This window comes from Corvus cornix, chromosome 1A (genome assembly GCF_000738735.6).
Source record: "Corvus cornix cornix isolate S_Up_H32 chromosome 1A, ASM73873v5, whole genome shotgun sequence".
NCBI lineage: Eukaryota > Metazoa > Chordata > Aves > Passeriformes > Corvidae > Corvus > Corvus cornix.
Window position 1 is genome coordinate 69317861 of NC_047057.1, and position 18497 is coordinate 69336357.

The following is an 18497-nucleotide window of genomic DNA, read 5'->3' on the forward strand; positions in this document are numbered from 1 at the left end:
GAAAAGCCTAACTTGTACATTTGAAGCAGTATTTTTTTTTGTCTTATGGTAAAAAAAAAAAGTTCTTATTATAGACAGAGGACCTTTTTGTTGTTGTTGTTGTTTTTTATCCACTGCAAAGTCTGATCAGGTGGTAAGTTAATCAGCCAATAAAAGGTACCTTAAGAAGCTTATGATGCTCTGTTTGTTCAAGGCAGAAAAAACCCTAAACAAGCAACCCTAGCATTTACTCCATCATCTCCAGTACACAAACAGAAAACCAGAACTGACACAAGAAGTTGTTCTCCCTCTACCTTAAAATTTTCTCCAGAGAGTGGGGATACCAAGAGAGATCTCAATAGGAAGAGCAACAATAAGGTCCAAAGCCAAGTAATCAAACTACAGCCAACTGATATATATATCAAAGAAAAATTTCTCTGAGGCTCTAATATTTTATTAGGAGCAATCAGGTTTGTATGCATTTTTATTTTCAGGATTTCAACAGCTTCTTACCCTCTAGCTAATACCATTCTACAATATCTCAAATTTTTCTTTTCTGACCAACAACAGACAGCACCAGAATTAATTTCTGTTGAACTGTTCAAAGTTTGTTTCAATCCAGATTAGAAAACAAGCAAAGTGTATTTGCTCAAAAGACATTTTGAAGTTATGTTTTGTTCTCTAGAAGCTCCAACTTTGATTTACAAGAGTTCTTCCAATATTTTTACTACCACTGATGCTTAATCACACTTATCTAACCCTGTCTACAAAGGCCAGTTATATCCAGGAAAGTCACAGTTCCTTAAGCCCCTATGGAACAAAGATCAAAATCCAGTCAATTGGTAAAGCAATGCCAATCAAAGAGCCTTTGGAGCAGTCAAATACAAGTGTTTTTCTCCTTTGGGATCAATGTTTCCAAAAAAACCCTGACATTTAAGTATTGAGTAGTTAGGATCTTGAGGGAGCGTCTCTGTGTCACAAACCTTCTAAAGGCTAAAGCCAGTGCACAAATAAATCAGAGTAACATGGGATACAGGCAGGTTCCATGCTCTAAAAGATGACAAGAATACCTATTTTGTGGTCTTCAACCATTATCATAAGGCTACTCTCAAACTGAAGCTGGACACTATTCACATTGAATAAACAGCTCAAGGAAAAATATTGGCTTGCTCATAACAGAGGCAAGCCTTGGTTTTAACTCATTTAAGAAAGAAAATCATTCTTGTACAATAAGGGACAGATTTTACACCCTACATGTAACACTAAAAGTATAGATTCTCTCTAATTAGAGAAGTCACAAAAATTGGAATTCATATCTCCATAAGCAAACCAAGGTTTGAACTGCCACACAGCAACAAGCCCAAATAAAATCGAACAGTCTTGGCTTTATCACTTCCTACTTCAAGTAAACAACTCTTTCTCTGCAGAAGTGATGTTTCATCTTTCCTTTTTTTGTACTGATGCAGTGTAAAAAAGCAGATAAAGACCCTACCTCCCTGACATGTGAACTACATGAACTTTATTTCTGAGTGGGTATTTCGTGTTTTAAACTGGAAAGCCAAGCTATCAACAGCTTTTCTCTTCCTCCCTTTTCCTAGATTCCACGTTTGGTAACACCCTACACAGATGACATTCCAGCCTGTTCTAGTGAGGTGGCAGCAATCAGCTGGGACAGTGGCTGCCTACCAGGACAGGTGACCTCCCTGCTGAGGTGACACTGTATGTTTTGGGTGACAAAAGACTCAGATTAGCCATTTTATCCATTTTCTCTCAAGCCCCCTGAGGGTAAAAGCAGTGGCAATGGGATCTTTTCTCCCACCTTCCCTCTGCTCTTCAATCCTCTGTCCAAGAAAGAAAGGAGGAAGCACTTCTCCTTCCTCCTTCCTGTCTTCTTTCTACAGTAATTCTGTCTCAATTTCACCCTAGAGCCCCTGTCCTTGAGCATTCCTTCTTCCTTTGAGTAAGGGAAAAAAAAAAGGGCTGGGTCAGCCACTTTACCTGTTCCACATAACCTTAAAAATACAAACAAAAGTAGTATCCTGTAAGGTGCTAACACAGGATATAGAATTTTAGGCTGAAACACAAGATACCATGTCCTTGTACTATTTCAGCCTTCCTTAATTTACTACTTGTTCCCAGAGCCACTTTCAGCATCTCAGAAAAAGGGAGATGAAGAAGAGAAAACAGAAGCAAAAACCAAGACAGTGAGGATGTTGGCTGTGGGACCTTCACTCCTTTATTTGACAACTTCTTGCTCAAGTTCTGTTTATTTTTAGGCACACTTTGAAAATGCAAAGAAACTAAAAATTAAAGTCCCAGCAGAATTATTTTAACTCCTAAACATCTAAGCTATTTACACAAATAGCTATTCCAAAAAAATGGAAAAAATAAAAAAAAAAGACTAAACTAAACTAAACTTAGTAAAACTTCTACTGTGACCAACCAGCCTGGGATAGTGAGTTTTACACAGATAACATGAGCTCAATAGAAAAGGGTGTTTCAGCCAAAGGAAAGTTTTACTATCAAGATAAAGTTCAGAAGTGTACTAGGAGACTGGTGTGCTGGAATTCTTGATAATAACAAAGATTCAAGTGGGACCTTCTGCCATAGCTTTATTTGCAAAGGACAAAAAAGCATGTCCAGTTTTTACTTGGGGAAAAAACCAACCTTATGTTCTGTTTTGGTCACTCTTTTTGTAACTACTGGGTACAAATAAATTAAGGAGATAGCTGGCTTGCATTCAGCAGCACACAATAAGTGATTCTTTAAAGTTTGCTAACGCAGAAGACTTGAGATGGTACATGTACTCAGTGTCCCACACTGGCAAACAAATCATCATTGCCTAGGGTTGCTAGCTATGTCCAGAACTACTTCCTAAACTGGACCTGAATCTCTCTCCCAACTCTACAAACCTTGAGCCAGCAGAGTGGTTTGAAAAGAAAAGGGTGCTGGACAACCATTTACCTGGCCCTAAGACATCAAAGAAATCATGTGACTGGGTACCTGTGAACCAAGTCTTTTCAATCTTTTTTCCCCCTCTATCTCTGAACTTCAACAACAACAACAAAAATTCTGAAAGCATAATACAAAACCATCAGGAAGTGTGACACGAGAATTTCTAAGCATCGCCAAAGGAAACAGCCGTACAAAAACGAAGCGTGATTTCAAAACAGCGATGGAATATTCTTGATTCTTGATAAGAAAACCACCTAATCAGCAGCCAGCTTATTGCAACAGAATGTAAGTTACCTTCCCTACACGTGAATTTTAGTCTGCCTGAAAAGTCACCTGTGCAACCTTGTAGCAAACTTACTATTTATTGTGTACAGTAGTGAACTCTTTGTGACCAAGAAGGTGAGAGTTGAAGATTAAGGGACTGGAGTCCCACCATGTGCTATAAGCAAAGCAGGTTTTGACACTATTTTCAGAGATTAAATACAAGTGGAAATACCTACTTTAAGTACACAGGGCATTTAAAATCAGAGAGGGTAAGTGATTATGCTCACTGGTTACAGAGGCTGGCAACAAGGAGGAAAGGCCTCAATTACATTGGAAGAAATTTTGATTTTTTATGCTTTCCAGCATAAGGGGAAACTGATATCTGGCAAAGTAATGAGAAGTTACAAATGTGATACCACCCCTAGGAGCAGTGGTACTCAGAGCAAAAAGACACTCAGGGGGATTTATTTCCTACAGGTAGATGACAGTATTATAAAACAGGAGAAAAAAAGAAAAACTAATCAGAAACTGAGACAAGTATTCCAATCTGCTCTTCCATGATTTTGTGATTAAGGTAACGTATTTCAGACTTGACTTCTAAGTTGTTCTGATTCCTTGCATCTCTGGTATGGCACAACTACAGACTTACACACTTTCCTAAATTAATGCTTACCACATCACATTGCTAAATTTTACTTGGTGCAAGTAAAAGGAAAATAATTTTTACCACTTTGCATCTTGTACGTAGACAGTTCCCCCCATTTAATCCTGTCCATCATACTCACAAGCTTGTCTAATCAAGCAACAACAACACAGTTTACACTTCACATCAACAGTTATACTTTCTTGACAATGAATTTCAATGTTGAAGCCAGAATCACTCCCTTATTCCAAAATATTATAGACTGGAAATATTTGAGTTGGATGAAATATTTTGGTCTAATTTAGCAAGCAGTTTGTTCCTACTGTTTTGGACCTCCTGCAGCCCCTTAAATAAAACAATATAGAGATGTTTAGAAATGCACTGCCATCCAACTGAATTGGTCATAATTCCCACCCTGTTTTCAAGAGGTAACAGGAAAATAAAGCCACTGGGTGAACCAAGCCCACGTGAGAGTGTGTATTCTTTGTCTCTGTGCAGAGCTGGGGTTTTTAATAACTCATTGAAACCCCAGTAGAGGAACATGCAGAATATAAAAGTTCTAATGGGTTTAAGTGAAAGGCTCAAAAGTCTCATTAAAAGGCAGATTATTACAAAAAGTGATTTTTGTATTTTTAACCAATGGTCATCCAGTTGCTTATTTTAGTTCTAAGCAATTATGACTGTCTTTTATAACTGCTAGCAAAAGAAAAAAAAAATCCACTTCAAAACTTCTCAAACACAACTTGTACAGAAATCCTACTTGGTCATGCAACATGGCTATAAAGAGAAGTATGTGATATTGCAATTCTTCACTTGGCAATCAATTATGTTCGTGAAGACAGAACTCCATAAGATAGCAGAAATTGAAAAGAACCAAAATCTTACTCTTACATAAATCCTTCAGAATGAACTGAGAAAAATGAGAAAATGAGTCATGTTATGATTTCTTTTAAATATTTCTTCATGTTTGACCTCCTTTTCATTTAATGTCCTGTAGAAACACTTAATTCTTCCTAATTTGAAAAACGGACATTCTCAGAAGTACCCATTTTTTATAAATTGCATGTGTGTCATATGAGCTTGGAAATCATATTAAGACTGGTTAAACAAGGTAAAATGCTACAGTTAGTGTTATTATGAAAAGGACATTAGGAACATATTTAGAACAGAAAAATTAATTGGTGATTGGCTACTGTTTTGTGACAGATTTTAAATTTAGGGATTTTTTTTTCCCCCATAACATCTCAAATTTGTGATCGATTAAGATATTCTGTGCTGTGGGCATCATCCAACTTCATAAAAAGCACTGAAAATCCTTCTCCCCAAATATTTCCAGCTTTGATAGGAGCAGGCAAAAAGCATTAAGAAATATAAATGCACAAGTAAATTGCAAATCCCACCTGGTGATCCAAATATATGGCATTCCTTTGAAGGTGATGTGAAAGAATCTCATTCTAGCAGGCAGCAGTCAGAGAGAAAAAGGAAATGGACAGAAGGTGCAGAATGCATGAAAAGAGCTTTAAAAGATGCAAACTAGACAGTGATCTTTCTGTTTTATGGAGAAACGTAATGCTGCTTTTAACTGCCTTTTTTTGTTGAACTGTTAACAAGTTTTGAGCCCGAAACAGAAGTGATGAAAGTTTGCTACGAATCAGACTATGAACTACTACATTACATTTTGGTTTACAAATAAAATACAGTAAGCTTATGTAAAGGTCCACTACACAGGCAACTATGAACCCTTTGATAAATCTGTGTTTTAAACACATCCTGCTTTTCATAGATTAATTACAAATAAGATGGCATCTGAGAGGAGGCTGTATAAACAATAGATTAATCTATCACAACTAATTTTGTTTGTAATACCGACAGATTACAACAACTTAAATTTTAAAACTGAACTAGAACGTATTTTGAAATATTCCCATGTAATTTTGACTTGGCTTATTTCAAAAAGTAAAACCTCAAAGGGTTAATAGCAGAACACCACCCACACAAAGGATTAATGTTACTCTATTCAACTCGCACAGGAGTCAGAAAATCTCGAACTAGCAGTACAAAGCAAACGTTGATTAATGAGTGACTAGGAGTTAGTGAGAATGGAACATGACACACATTGCTTGGTAGCTGACCTTTGGGCTGCTGGCCTCAAGCTTTAGCTGCATGAGCTGTGCTAGTGTGTGTTCCCGGATACTACTCAGCTCCGCCTGCTGCCGTCTCAGCTTTATGAGCAGCAGCGTCAGCTCCTCTGGCTGAAGGAGTGCAGTGTGAGAAGCCAAAGAGCAGAGAAAAGGTTAATTGGTACCCCAAACAACACTTCAGTAAAATAAGGCACACCTTTATAAAAAGTTTACTTCTAAAGTAACGTAAGGCGCACCTTCTGAGTGCCTTACAGAACCTCTGACAGTCATACAACACATCTTCCCCAACTGAACACTTCCAAATATGAAATGAAGTTAACTTTTGACTACTCAAACCAGCAAATGCCATAAAAGCGAAACATTCGGTTATTAAGGACAAAAATAGTTGAGGATTTTGCAGGACGAAATCAGTGCAGTCCTCAAACTTTTCCTGACGTGGATATCGAATTGATGATATTGACTTAAGTCAGAGGGAGACAATTCCAGCCCTTAGGATGTCATTACCTGTACACAGGCAGCCATTTAAGCTTGGTGAAAGAATCAAAACATGCCCTCAAGACAATGGGGTTTTTAAAATAGTTCTTCAAATGTATGTGTCAAAATTGAGAGAAAAAATGATGACAAACCCATGTTAACTGAACTACCTCAGAAATAATCACCTTTCAAAAAATAAATCTGCAGAAGCATGACAAAAATAATTTTCCATCCCACCTTCCACAGGTCTGAGGCTGCCAGTTATTTTATTGCTTTACTTTTATGACTAAGCTGTACAATACAGCCTTAGGAAGGGATGAAGAATAGCATTTAAGACTCAAGATTATATGTATTATGGAAATAAGGTCCAACTCAAATGGGTATTTGTCAGGTAATTCCACACAGATCAGATTAGGTCAGTTCGGGAAACTCTACCTGAACCATTTCTGGGAACCATTTCTATTAGCAATACTTCAAAGAAAACAAACCACTGAACATCACAAGTATTTTTGTTACGTTCCTGTTTGCTTCTGTTTCTTACACTTCTCCAGAAGTCAGCCTTACAAGAGGTTAAATATCCATCCAGCATGTTGATTTTCTCACAAGCCCTGTGAGTTAAATAAAGCCCAAACACAAAAACCTCCTAAACCCCTGCTTGCTCTCTCCCACAGCCACAGAATTTCTGCAAAGCGAAGAAGTGAAGAAAAGAGCTCCAGAGAACCACATATGAAAAATGCTGAAAATGTTTCTCAGAATAAAGAGGAAAAATCCCTGAGAAGCAGCATGGCACTGGCACTTTTGTGAGGGAACAGACGAGCCCACAAGAGGGAGCAAGGGATTTCCACACAGCTTCAGTTGGCAAAACCATTTGCTTCTGAGGGAAAACCAACACCAAACCCAAATTGTCTAAAGGTAGTTTTCCTTCTTACAGTACTCTTTCAATACCTGGATTTAAAATACTTAAATTTCAGAGAGTAGGAGTAAGAATCTAGACTGCTATGAAAGGCATTTTCGAGTTCTCTCCAAAAACAGGCGACAGTGCTTTCAATCTGGAAAGTAACATCAATTCAAAGCACAAGAAGTCTTGTTTTTAGGAATATGAGAACAAGAAGTAGCATCTTCAAACAGAAGGAACAGTGATCCACTTTTTCAAGATCAAAACTCCTTTTGGCATGTTCTGAAAAGGCCCAATTTTAGTGCATTAGGAATAAAGCATTTAATGGCACTCCAATCCAAACTTTTTTCCGTAGAGGAGCCCTTAGAATGGAACTCCTACTCCTCTCTAGACCTGCATAATGTTGATGCAAGTACTGTGCATTTGATGCAGGTCTTGGGACTCTTGCAACAAGCACAACACTAAATTTTCTCAGAGCTACTTACAGGTTTCCTCCTCTGGCCCTTGCAACATTCTGCTGTGGGCAGGATTTCTGGGTTCTACAGGCAGAAGCTTGGACCTCCTTGCCCCTGTGGAGATCAGCCCAGCTCCATGAGCAGAGCCCAGGAGAGCTGCGGGGGCCATGAACCCCAAGAAATGACTGCAAGGCTCAGCTGCCAAAGGCCAACCCACAAAAGTTGCTGAAGGTGCCAGAAATCTGTGCTGGGAAGTGCATGAAACAGGGCTCAAGGCAGTGGAAGGACTGACTGTCCACAGCGTGGTTCCAAAAGGGGGAAAAAAAAAAATCTTTTTTCTTAATTCATAACTCTCTCAATCAGTATTTTCAGACTGACAGAGAGATGGCAAAAAAGGAGACAAAAACTGGTAAAAAGAAATGACATAAATTTAGGGCAGTTTTTTGGCTGAGAGTCATGTTTCAATTAGGAAAGTGGACAGTACTCAACAATATCACTTTGAAGAAACATCTTCAATGAGAATTTCAGCTCTACCACAGTAAAGTGTCAGAAAGGACATCATTTTACAAAATGCTGTTTTAGTATCTCTTACATTTCCAAAAAAAGCCAAACTTTACTTCTAGGATTTTCTAAATAATTAATGGAGAAATAAGTGCTCTGTGATGTAGTCTACCCTCTCCCAGGAATTTCAGCAATGTATCAACGATGATTAAAAAATAATAAATCTGTATTTCCCAAAGAAAACCTTGACTCAGCAGCTACACAATAATTCTCAGAATTCCGTGGAACCACAGAGCACTTCTCTCCTTGATAATTTAAATAAAGGCTACATTTAAAGCAAGCTTTAAATACAATAAAATTTCAGTGTTGCCTCTTCATACTTAAAGGATTGTTCTTTAAAAAACTCCTGATGTACCAAATAAAAATCCAACTCACTGTTTTGCCTTGGAGACTCTGAGGAGTAACAGGCTGTAAACCCAGACCTGCTGGCATCGACCTTCTGTCCGGCACAAAGACATGCTGTACAAAAAAAATAGCACAGTATGATCCACAGTTATTTCTAAAGACTCAAGAACTTTTAAATGCTAAAAAAAAAAAAAGTCAAGCCAACTTCACTCTCATGAAAATTTGCTATGATCTGTGCCAGTCGTGCTCCCTGCTGATCTACTTCATAGGCCATTCAAGTAGTCTAAATTTTAGAAATACCCCAAATTTCATGATTTATTTAATTAACAGTTCTCCCTCTTTGTTGTTGCCCTACTGATAGACTGTGTAAACTACAATTTTAGCTTTTCACTTATGTTTCTCATCCTTTTCCCCCCTCATGTTTCCCATCCTTTCTTCTCTCCCTTTCCCCACCCTTTCCCCCTCACCTTTCACGCCCTTTTTTCTCCCCGTCTTTCTGTCCTTTTCCACATCACATTTCAAAGTGACACGACACCGTGACACTCCTCAGGCAGTGTGTTTGGGCACCCAAACACTGCATCTTTCACTTTTAGCCATCCCTTCATCTGAGCCCATTTTCTGGGCTCACACTTCTGCCTGCTGCCTGCTTTGGAAGTGGCGTGTCACAACTGACTTCCACAGGCAAAGCTTAAAATATCCTTAAGACTTTGGTCTCAGAACTAACATTCAGGCCTTGCCAAGCACAGTTCTATCTCACATTTCCCGTGTCTTCAATTTTGGATCAAACTTGGTTTGCTGGACAGGGCAGCTCCTGTTCTCATCATATTAGTAGTCCAGGTCTTCAGAGAATGCATATCCTGAGTCTGTTCTTCCATTGGTTTTGCAGGGCTATATTTTGCCTACACCACAGGGTTGCCTAAACCAGGAGTATGAGTGGGCACAGCCTCACATACATGACCTCCTAGAAGTGAGCAGGCATAAAAGGGAAAAGAGAAGACCATCCCACCTCTACCTCCCTATACACACAAAAATACACATTTTTGTACTTCAGCCAGTGCCAGGGGTGTGGGAAGCAATTCTTTTTCTGCTAATACAGTTCAGAAGAAAACTACTACTCTGTCCAAGCAAGGAGGAAGCAGGGGAGGATTTATAACTCAGCAGAGGGCCTGAGTCAGATCACTTCTGGGAACCACTCTTAAGTAGTGGAGTTGATGCACCATCCCCAGCCACAAGCCAGGTCGACCCACAAATCACATTTATGTCTGATGATATACCAACAGACTACAGTTCTATTTCCAAAGCACAAGCAATATAACCAATAATATTCCCCAGAGTGGATCTTTATTATTTAATAAATGTAGACATTGGCTAAGAACAGTGAAAAATATGAAATATTAATAAATATTAAATGGTTAATAGAAATTTTAAAGGAAGCCTGGAAAACAAGAGACAGGTTTAGCACAAAAAGATCCACAGTCATGGCAAGATACTTCAGGAAAGTACATCTACAATGATTTGTGAGAAAAAACATTGAGGACTTGCTTCACCAGTGTTGCAAAGGGAACTCATATGATGCAGTTCATTTAAGGACAGCTGAACAATAGCAATTTGGGGAGGTAGTCCTTTTCTGTTTTGCTGGAGTCTCAAAAGATTAGTGGCAGATGGCTAGATAAAGTAAATTCTGTGGGTGGAGTGCAGCATTCTTGGGGCTGCAGATGCAATTTCTATTTCAAGAATAATAGGGAGGGTCTTGGAATAGTAAGGAAAGACACAACACAGGACAGAAAATTAGTTGATAAGAAAAGAAATAAGAAAACTTTCAAACTGAAGGGTGACTATTTTGGAGTCGGCAATGCCATTTAAACATATACAAGCACTCAATTCAAAAATAGAAAAAAGGAAGTTTTGGCATCTGCTAACTATGTTCTCATTCCTGCATTTTCAAACTGTATCTTCACTGATTTCCAAACTGAAATACTCACACACAAAGAGATTCATTCAAATGGGCAACTGGACATGAACACAATTGTTTCATGTTTGCCATGTCTTGCAACACCACCCTTGCCTCATCCTTTGAGGAGAGAAAGGATCAGAACAAAACCAAAAGCCACAACAAAACCCAGCTCTTCTTTCTGGATCCTTTTCTCTTGGGAAGCAGTTCAGCTTGAGTATCCTCTGCCTGTCAGAGTGACCTAACTTAGGCAGAAAATACAGCTTGCCCTGAGCAGGGTGGCCACACAGCCCAGCTTTTGGCTGCCTGAGGAGGATGCTTGGATAAATGTACACATGGCTTAGGCTCCCTGACTCTGTGCTGGAAGAGACCTCTTCTACCTCTCATAGAAGCATCCCTCTCTCCTCCTGGGGGCCTTTAGCTTTTTTTAGTAGCTTTTTGTTCAAAGTATGTAAGTGTCCAGTTTCTTATCAAGTTGCTGGATGACTAGAAGATCTTGTTCATCTTTCCAGTTCCAACACATGAGGTAGCTCCTGCAAGTTCAGCCTTATTCTCTTGCCATTTGATTTTACCACAGTTCAGCTGAGGATGAGATCCAGGAAAGATCTTCAAACTTTAATTGTGAAAAAAAAAAAAAACCAACCCAAAAATGGTGTGGTGTCCCTCCCATGCAGCTCCCTGCATATAGAGGAGGAGCATGGAGAGAAAAGCAGCAACTAAGTGCCTACAGAAAATTGCACGTTTCAGAAAAAAAGCCATCTTGAACAAAACCAAAATGAAGTTTGGTGAGCTAACTCTGAAGCTGTTTGGAACAAAGTCCACATTGTGTTGCAAAGTAGTCTTACACTGAGAGGGGGGATGATGAGGTCAATTACTCTCTGCCACACAGGGACTTCTAAAGATTAAAGTTAAGGCAGGTGAAGGGCATTCAGGAGCCCTGGCAGTTCCTAAGCCAGCAAGGATCAGCTCTCACCCTTTCCCAGGAAACAGCTTTGATTTTCTGCTGACAGGATGATCATGGACTGAGAACACTATTCTTGGGGTCACTGTGAAGGTTTTATCTGTACTTAATCACTGTGAAGGATCACAGATAGGAAGAACTTTTCTTGGCTCCTCTTCCTACAGAGCTATCCAAACCCAAAGAGAGTCTGGCCCAAAGACTGCCCCAGTTCTCAGTGAAATGACCCATCACATTTCTAAATTTTAAATTTCTTCATGTGCAAGCACAGCTGTTACAGGGAACAGTCTCTATAAGGGGAAATTTTGGTCTAGTCCTATGCCACTGGATTCAATCAGAAAACTTGTACAGGAATATGGGTTCAAAGCACTTGGGTCTCAATTGTTTGAGTGGAGGACTAATGACTTCATAAAACTGTCAAAATTTTTTACAGTTTATTGTCATGATTCCTCAGGTAAGTGGACATTAGTCTCCTTTCTGTGTTATACAGAATAAAGAGTATTTTAATTGTTTTATGTCCTTCTCCAGATATTCTTTCTAACTCATCACTTGTGAACAAATTTAAAAAAGGTAAAAGCTTAAAAGGTAACAACTGTTAATAGGAATTCTGCAAATGTAGAAGTCCAGCCAGAGATGTTAACATTACAGTCCTGCAGTACATGGAGAAAAATATATTGGTGACAAAAATCAATCTTCTTGTGGGTTAAACACTCCAGCAGGTAACAACCAACATATTGCCAGGCACACTAAGTTTTAACTTCTCATGATAGAAGAATTACAGAATATTGGATAAATTCTATAACTTTCTGTTTAGATGGCCATCTAAGCAGAAGTGCAGCACTGTACATGACAAATATAGGCTACATAGCCCTGGAGAAGAAAGCTCAGCCCACCTCTTAACTTGGGACAGTGCTTAATGGGCACAGATGGGACTGAGCTCTGGAGAGACACAGCGTGACATTTTCAAATCACTGTCACAGAGGGGTTTCAGGAGGATTTTGAGAACCTAAAAATAGAAAGCCAACCACTGACAGCCATCAAAAAACCCACGATCTCTGTGTAGATGGGGTTTAAATGTTAAATTTGCCCCACTGATTTCAAATAATCAGTCTTCTAATTTCCCACCTCTTAAAGACAGGTGTGTTTTTGAGTTAACAGCAAAAGCTGGTTGTGTAACTAATGAAATACAAACCAAATAGCATGAAAAACTCAAGGGAAACAGGAGGCTTGTATAAAAGATACTAAATACTAAATGAAATACTAGCATAAAGTGTTTAATGAGGAGAAAAAAACATCAGGAAGAGAAACATGGCTGACAGGACAAGTAGTATGTGCTCTGCAGCCCTGACCCCAGTGATGTTTCCCAGATATGTGAGGACCACCGATTACTCATTTCCAGAGCAGCTGAGGCATAAAGGCTATCAAAACAAAATGACTCCTTTGGTGAAAGGGATCTAAAAACTTTAAAATACAACACCTGATGATCAACTCTAAGTTGTTTAAATTGCTTTAAGATGTAGTTATAGATTCATTTTTCTCTGCATCAAAAGAAGACATCCAAGGACAAAATTTTTGGAAAAATGCTCAGGAGTATTTTACATCCAACTGAAGGAGTAATTTTTACTCAATTATTTCCAATCCATTAAAACCCACGGTAACACAAGCAGGCTGGATGTATCAAAGTGGCACATATGGCATCCAAGTTTACAGCTCCTTGTGTCTCCCTCTCAGTGGTGAAGACCAGAAGAGTTAACACTGGACAAGCACTAAGGCTGTGTGCTTTTAGACTGGTCTTCAGTGATCTCCCTAGTAACTCAAAGGCATAAAAAGGAATAATACACTTGGTTTGCTGCTGGAACCCAAGGCAGCTGAACTTGTTGCTGAGGAACAAAAAGCAGCATGTGGAAAGAAACCTGGGATTTTGAGTCCTCTTGGAGCTACAAAGGAGATAGATTTCTGTACATGCACAAGCTATTCTGAATAATTTGCCTATTGACTCCTTTTCATTTTTTTTTTAGTGAAACAGATTATTGTGGACAGTAATATCAGGACATGTCTTCATCAACTAGTGTTTTAACAAAATACATTTTTACTACCCTTAGATTTTCCAGTACTTTTTAAAATCAAACCTTTCTCCATGAAAACAGTGATGTAACAATCTCGGTTATAATAAAATATACGAGTTTTACAGTAATCAGATACTTTCTACTGAAGAGCCCTGTAAGTGAGAGTTTTAACTATTAAATGAAGCATTTTTACCTTTGTGTGATGTGTCCTGTGCCTGCGATCAATGGTTACATCTCCCCTCTGCACCGGCGATGACACTTCCGATCGGTACGTCCGCTGTGGGGAGTATCCCTGGAAACCAGCGATGGACCCGTGCGAGGGGGACGTGGGAATCGAATGCATCGTCTGATCAGAGATATTCATCATGGTTTTTGGGCTACTCAGGGTGCTGTGCCTGCTGAGAGTGGTCTGCTTGTTGTAGAACTGGCGCTGCTGCCACTCATAGAGCTGCCACATCGTGTCGTCGCGCATCGAGCGCCGCTTGTCCTCGGCGCTCACGGGCCCCATGGCTCTGTCATAGACCGAGGGAGTGACACTGCAGAGGCTGTCTGGACGTGTCTTGCTGTTCCTTGGCAGTGTCCTGTACCCTTCTGGGTACCGGGGCAACACCTGAGCTCGATGGCTTGGCATGTTCCTTGGTAGCGTCTGGTAGGAGATTATGCTGGAAGACAAGTTTCCTTTTATTAGCATTAATATTATGGCAATATGAAGTTGTTCACTATGGGTTGGGTTTATCCAGCTAATGCTCACCTTTTATAATATTTCAAATGCCATTTAAAAAACGCACAAGAAAATCAAGGCAACAGTTCAAGAACCAATGATACTGAATGAATGCACTGCAGCAGCCAAAAGTGGATCCTTTCTCTCTGATTAGCTCTTGCTGATATAATCCATATTTCATCTTTTTACCAGTTTGCCAGTCTAGTAGTGTCAAGTTTTGATCAAATCTTGCAAGTTGTCTATATGCTGGATAGGTGAAAGTTTTTACAGTTGTAAAGTTCTACACTGTTTCCATACGTTTTCCATATTTCCATTTGAAATGTTCGCTTCTTCAAAAGTGAAAAAATATCCTGTTGTTTCCCTAAGAAAGTCTTGAGCAATTACTGTGTACTTAACAAAAACCAAAAAAGATTCTTTTAACAGCATTCCATGGGAAAACTGCAGTAATTGTCTAAATAAATTATATTTTGCAATTGTCAAAGACAAGCCATTCCATATCAGCCATTCAAGTGAAAAAAGAGCAATATCTGTCTTTGTTTGATAATAATACGTTACTGCTTTTCAACTTGGATATGAATTCAAAGGCTTATTTCTTTAATTTTTTGCACTATTAAAATTTTGGAGTTCTACAGTCATTTAGCAACTTTCAGCACTAGTTGAAATGCAAAATTTCCTATAGCAAGGATCGATGCATACCTAAGTATGACAAAGCACTTCTTGTTCATTTTTTTCAGAGGACAAAATCTAGGTCATAAACATTGATTCATTCACCCCTTATCTAAAATGCAAATGAGCACCTCTTAAAACCTTTTGCTACTGATCAGGCATATTGATGCTTGCTCAGAGACAACAAAAGCAGCCTCAAATTGGACCTGCTTTAGCCATGAGAGGGCAGCAGCTTCCAGCTACGCCCCACACTAATGCGAACTAAAATCCCTGCCTGCACCACGAGGCACCAGAACCTGAAAATGGTTTTGAATAACTTCAGCGCCACAAAAAAACAATAAAGAAATGAGGTAGAGCGAGTGGCAAGGTAAACCAGCATTATGCATGTGAGATCCTTATGGAATAACTATCAGAGAAATTGATGATGGTAAAACCCACTTTTCACTGAAAATAGTTAAGCTGAGTATTTACCATCACCTGTAACACTTTGAAGATGAAAACTGCTATAAAGAGCTTTATTTACAAAATCTGCTACAGTTTCTGAAGCTTTTCAAGAATTAATAAAGAATTATCCCCGCTTTGTAGATTGGACAGTTTCCCATTCTTGCAAAAAAGTTATGAAAAGGGAAAAGGGATTCTAAGTCCTAGTGTTCTGTTGCAAAATCTGCTTAAATACCTCTAAATTTCTTTAGTTAACATACCATTAATGATAATAATTTTGTCCATCTCCATATTTACAAGCAAATAAACAAGATGCTTCTGAGCTCTATATCTAACTTTCAGAAGAGAATTGTAGCTATACCCCATAACAGCTACAGTGAGGCCTGACATTTTCATGAATATATTTAGTAGCAAGACACACCTCACTCACTGAAGCTCCTCACACATTTTATTAATTAAATGGGCAGTGTAACCCTGTTGGCACCTTTAAATATCCCAAACTTGCAAAAAAGCTGCCTGAAGTTCTTACCGTGTAAACTCATCAATTTAAAATCTGCATGCAATTACTTATAGTCTTGAACATTTAGAAAGATAACATAATCCATCTTCAATTGGTAAACCATGAACACTGTAGAAGCTCCATCACCTCAGTATTAAGCCTTGTTTTACATAACACAATAAAATCAGAACAGATTTTCACCAATGTACTGTTGATAATTGCAAAAATGTTGTTCCAGTCAAACCCAAAACCCAACTCCAGACAGAACTGCAGCTGCCAGCTGTCTTGCACACAAGGGGAGACTGCTGCAGCTGGGTCTGAGGTTGCAAAATATTTCTGCAGCTGTCATCATAAATAGCTCCCTTATAATTGCTCCCATACGAAAAAGAGGCTTCCACATGTGTTTACAGACACCTTTAGAGGTTGTCTGTAGGACTACTCCTGGGTAGCAACAGTGGTTCTGGTGTCCAAGTTGGACTATTTAGGACAGCAACTTTGCTGCTCAGCCTTTAGGGGCTCAGTTCTGCAACGTTACGAATATCTCCTTGTAGTGAAACCTCAGAACAGTTCTTCATCCTAATGAACACAAATACCAGCTGGCCCCAAATACAGACCTTCCACATAAGAATCAAGAAAGGGGGGCAGAGTGCAGATGGAAACCTGGTGTTTTATAGCAGGCATTTATTATTTCAGATGAATCTTATATAGGCAAGGCAGAGAGACAGGCTTACATCCTGGGTTAGCAGCAACAAAAAAACATCTCTTGGTCCCACACAACCCTTCTGTGTTTTTTCGCATTTGACAAAGACCACTCAAGGGAACCACTTTTGTGGAAAACATTTTTTTCATAACTGACTTGTGCAAAATTCAGTAAAATGATGCTGAAGTGTAATGTGTTTATTTTTCATTTAAACCACATTGATTTTTGGTTTTAAAAAGTTTGTCTTCCTTAAGGCAGCAGTTTATTCATGTGGCTTTTGCCAAACTAGATGTCTAGATCCATGGAAACAACAGATAACACCTTCAAGAATTAAAAAATCCATTGCTATCACTCTCATTACTTTTTTGGGCAATCAAACTACTGAGGGGTCAGCCTGTTCCTCTAAAAAAATTTGTAGCTCTATAGTGAACCTTTGTCATTCTATATTGTGGACAGCTAAGAGCTCCTCTATTACATATAGTTATTACATTAAACCTCTTTGTTAACATTTCAGCATTCATCCTAATTTTTTTTTTTCAGTCTGACACACCAGAGATACTACTCAGTTGGGTCCTCCACGATTTCTCTAAGGCAGATACACTAATACAGATGCACTGGAAAGCAGCTCTGTGGAAAGTCAGCAACTTTTCCCCATAAAGTAAAGGCTACTTTTTTCAAAACTTCAAGTTATGGTTTTTACAGGACTTAAACAGCCTTAGGAGCCTCTCACCCCAACTTTAAGCTTTAACATAAACCAGAGCTTCTTTCTACTCTCATTTACCAACTTTGATCCTACTTAAGTTTCTGTCTCCAGCCAGAAATTGGCAGGCCGAGCAAAAATAAAATTTTAAATTTAAATGAAGCCACATTTAAAAGACATCACTATGTACATTAGAAATTTGGATCACTATTCAAGGCCGTTTCCACGCAAAGCAAAAAAGATAGCTCAAGGCCAATTCTCCTCCAGTTTGCTACTTTTATGTAGAACTGCATTTGAAAGCATTTATGGTATCAGTACCACCCTTATCTAGGCAAACAAGCGTTCCCTATATTCAAGAATAAAATACTGTTAATTAGCAACATATTGTTAATCGCACTTCCCGCTATTTGATTCCCACAATGAAATCAGTTTTAGGGTTTTTATACTTGTTCACAACTGAAAAATAGCACAGCTATTCTAATTTCTTCTGTTTGGTTGCAAGTTTTAAAGTCCAATTAAAAGAATTAACTGCATCAATGAGCCTTCTGAGTTCTCATTATGCAAGTTTGAATAATAAAATAAATGTCAGGGTGTGCAAGTCCCTGTCTGTATTGCGAGTTTAAACTTGATCAAACTACTTATGATGAGAATCTCATGAAACAACACATTAACAATTCCTAATTATATTTAATGAAGGGCAGTGAGGAAATGTTCGACCTTGGCAAGTGGAAGCCAAACTCAGGGAAATTTTTCAAGATTTTGCAAAAACTGAGAAGTCCCCAGTCCCGTATTTTGAAATTTGTTGGGGAAACACATTTTCTGAACTTGGTTTAACTTAAGCTCTGCTCTGCCATCCATCTATACTCAAACTCCATAATTTCCAGCTCTTCAAAATATCTCCTTTGATAGCATCTCCATACTTCCCATCAAATGTAATATTAAAAACCTTTTACATTTTCCTGCTAGAGCTGCTTGTCTGTAAGCAAGCCTGGAAGCAACGTCCCTACGCTTCTGTCAGACAGAGAAATTGCTATTGGCATGACATCCAATATTGTCAATCATTCACCCATCATTTTAAAGCTT

General features: G+C 38.8%; 1 protein-coding gene across 18 annotated transcripts in view; it reads right to left on the minus strand.

Moving 5' to 3' along the window:
- Positions 1-18497, minus strand: part of PLEKHA5 (pleckstrin homology domain containing A5) — a 162038-nt gene that overhangs the window by 28406 nt on the left and 115135 nt on the right. For 11 of the 18 annotated variants that reach the window (XM_039570454.1, XM_039570449.1, XM_039570445.1 and 8 more), the window contains 4 exons: positions 13881-14349; positions 8743-8826; positions 5974-6093; positions 5242-5295 (listed from right to left, as the gene is read on the minus strand). In XM_039570454.1, coding sequence (XP_039426388.1) covers positions 5242-5295; positions 5974-6093; positions 8743-8826; positions 13881-14349 — 727 coding nt within the window. The remainder of the gene's footprint in view (positions 1-5241; positions 5296-5973; positions 6094-8742; positions 8827-13880; positions 14350-18497) is intronic. The other 7 variants (XM_039570448.1, XM_039570452.1, XM_039570458.1 and 4 more) reach the window with 2 other exon arrangements.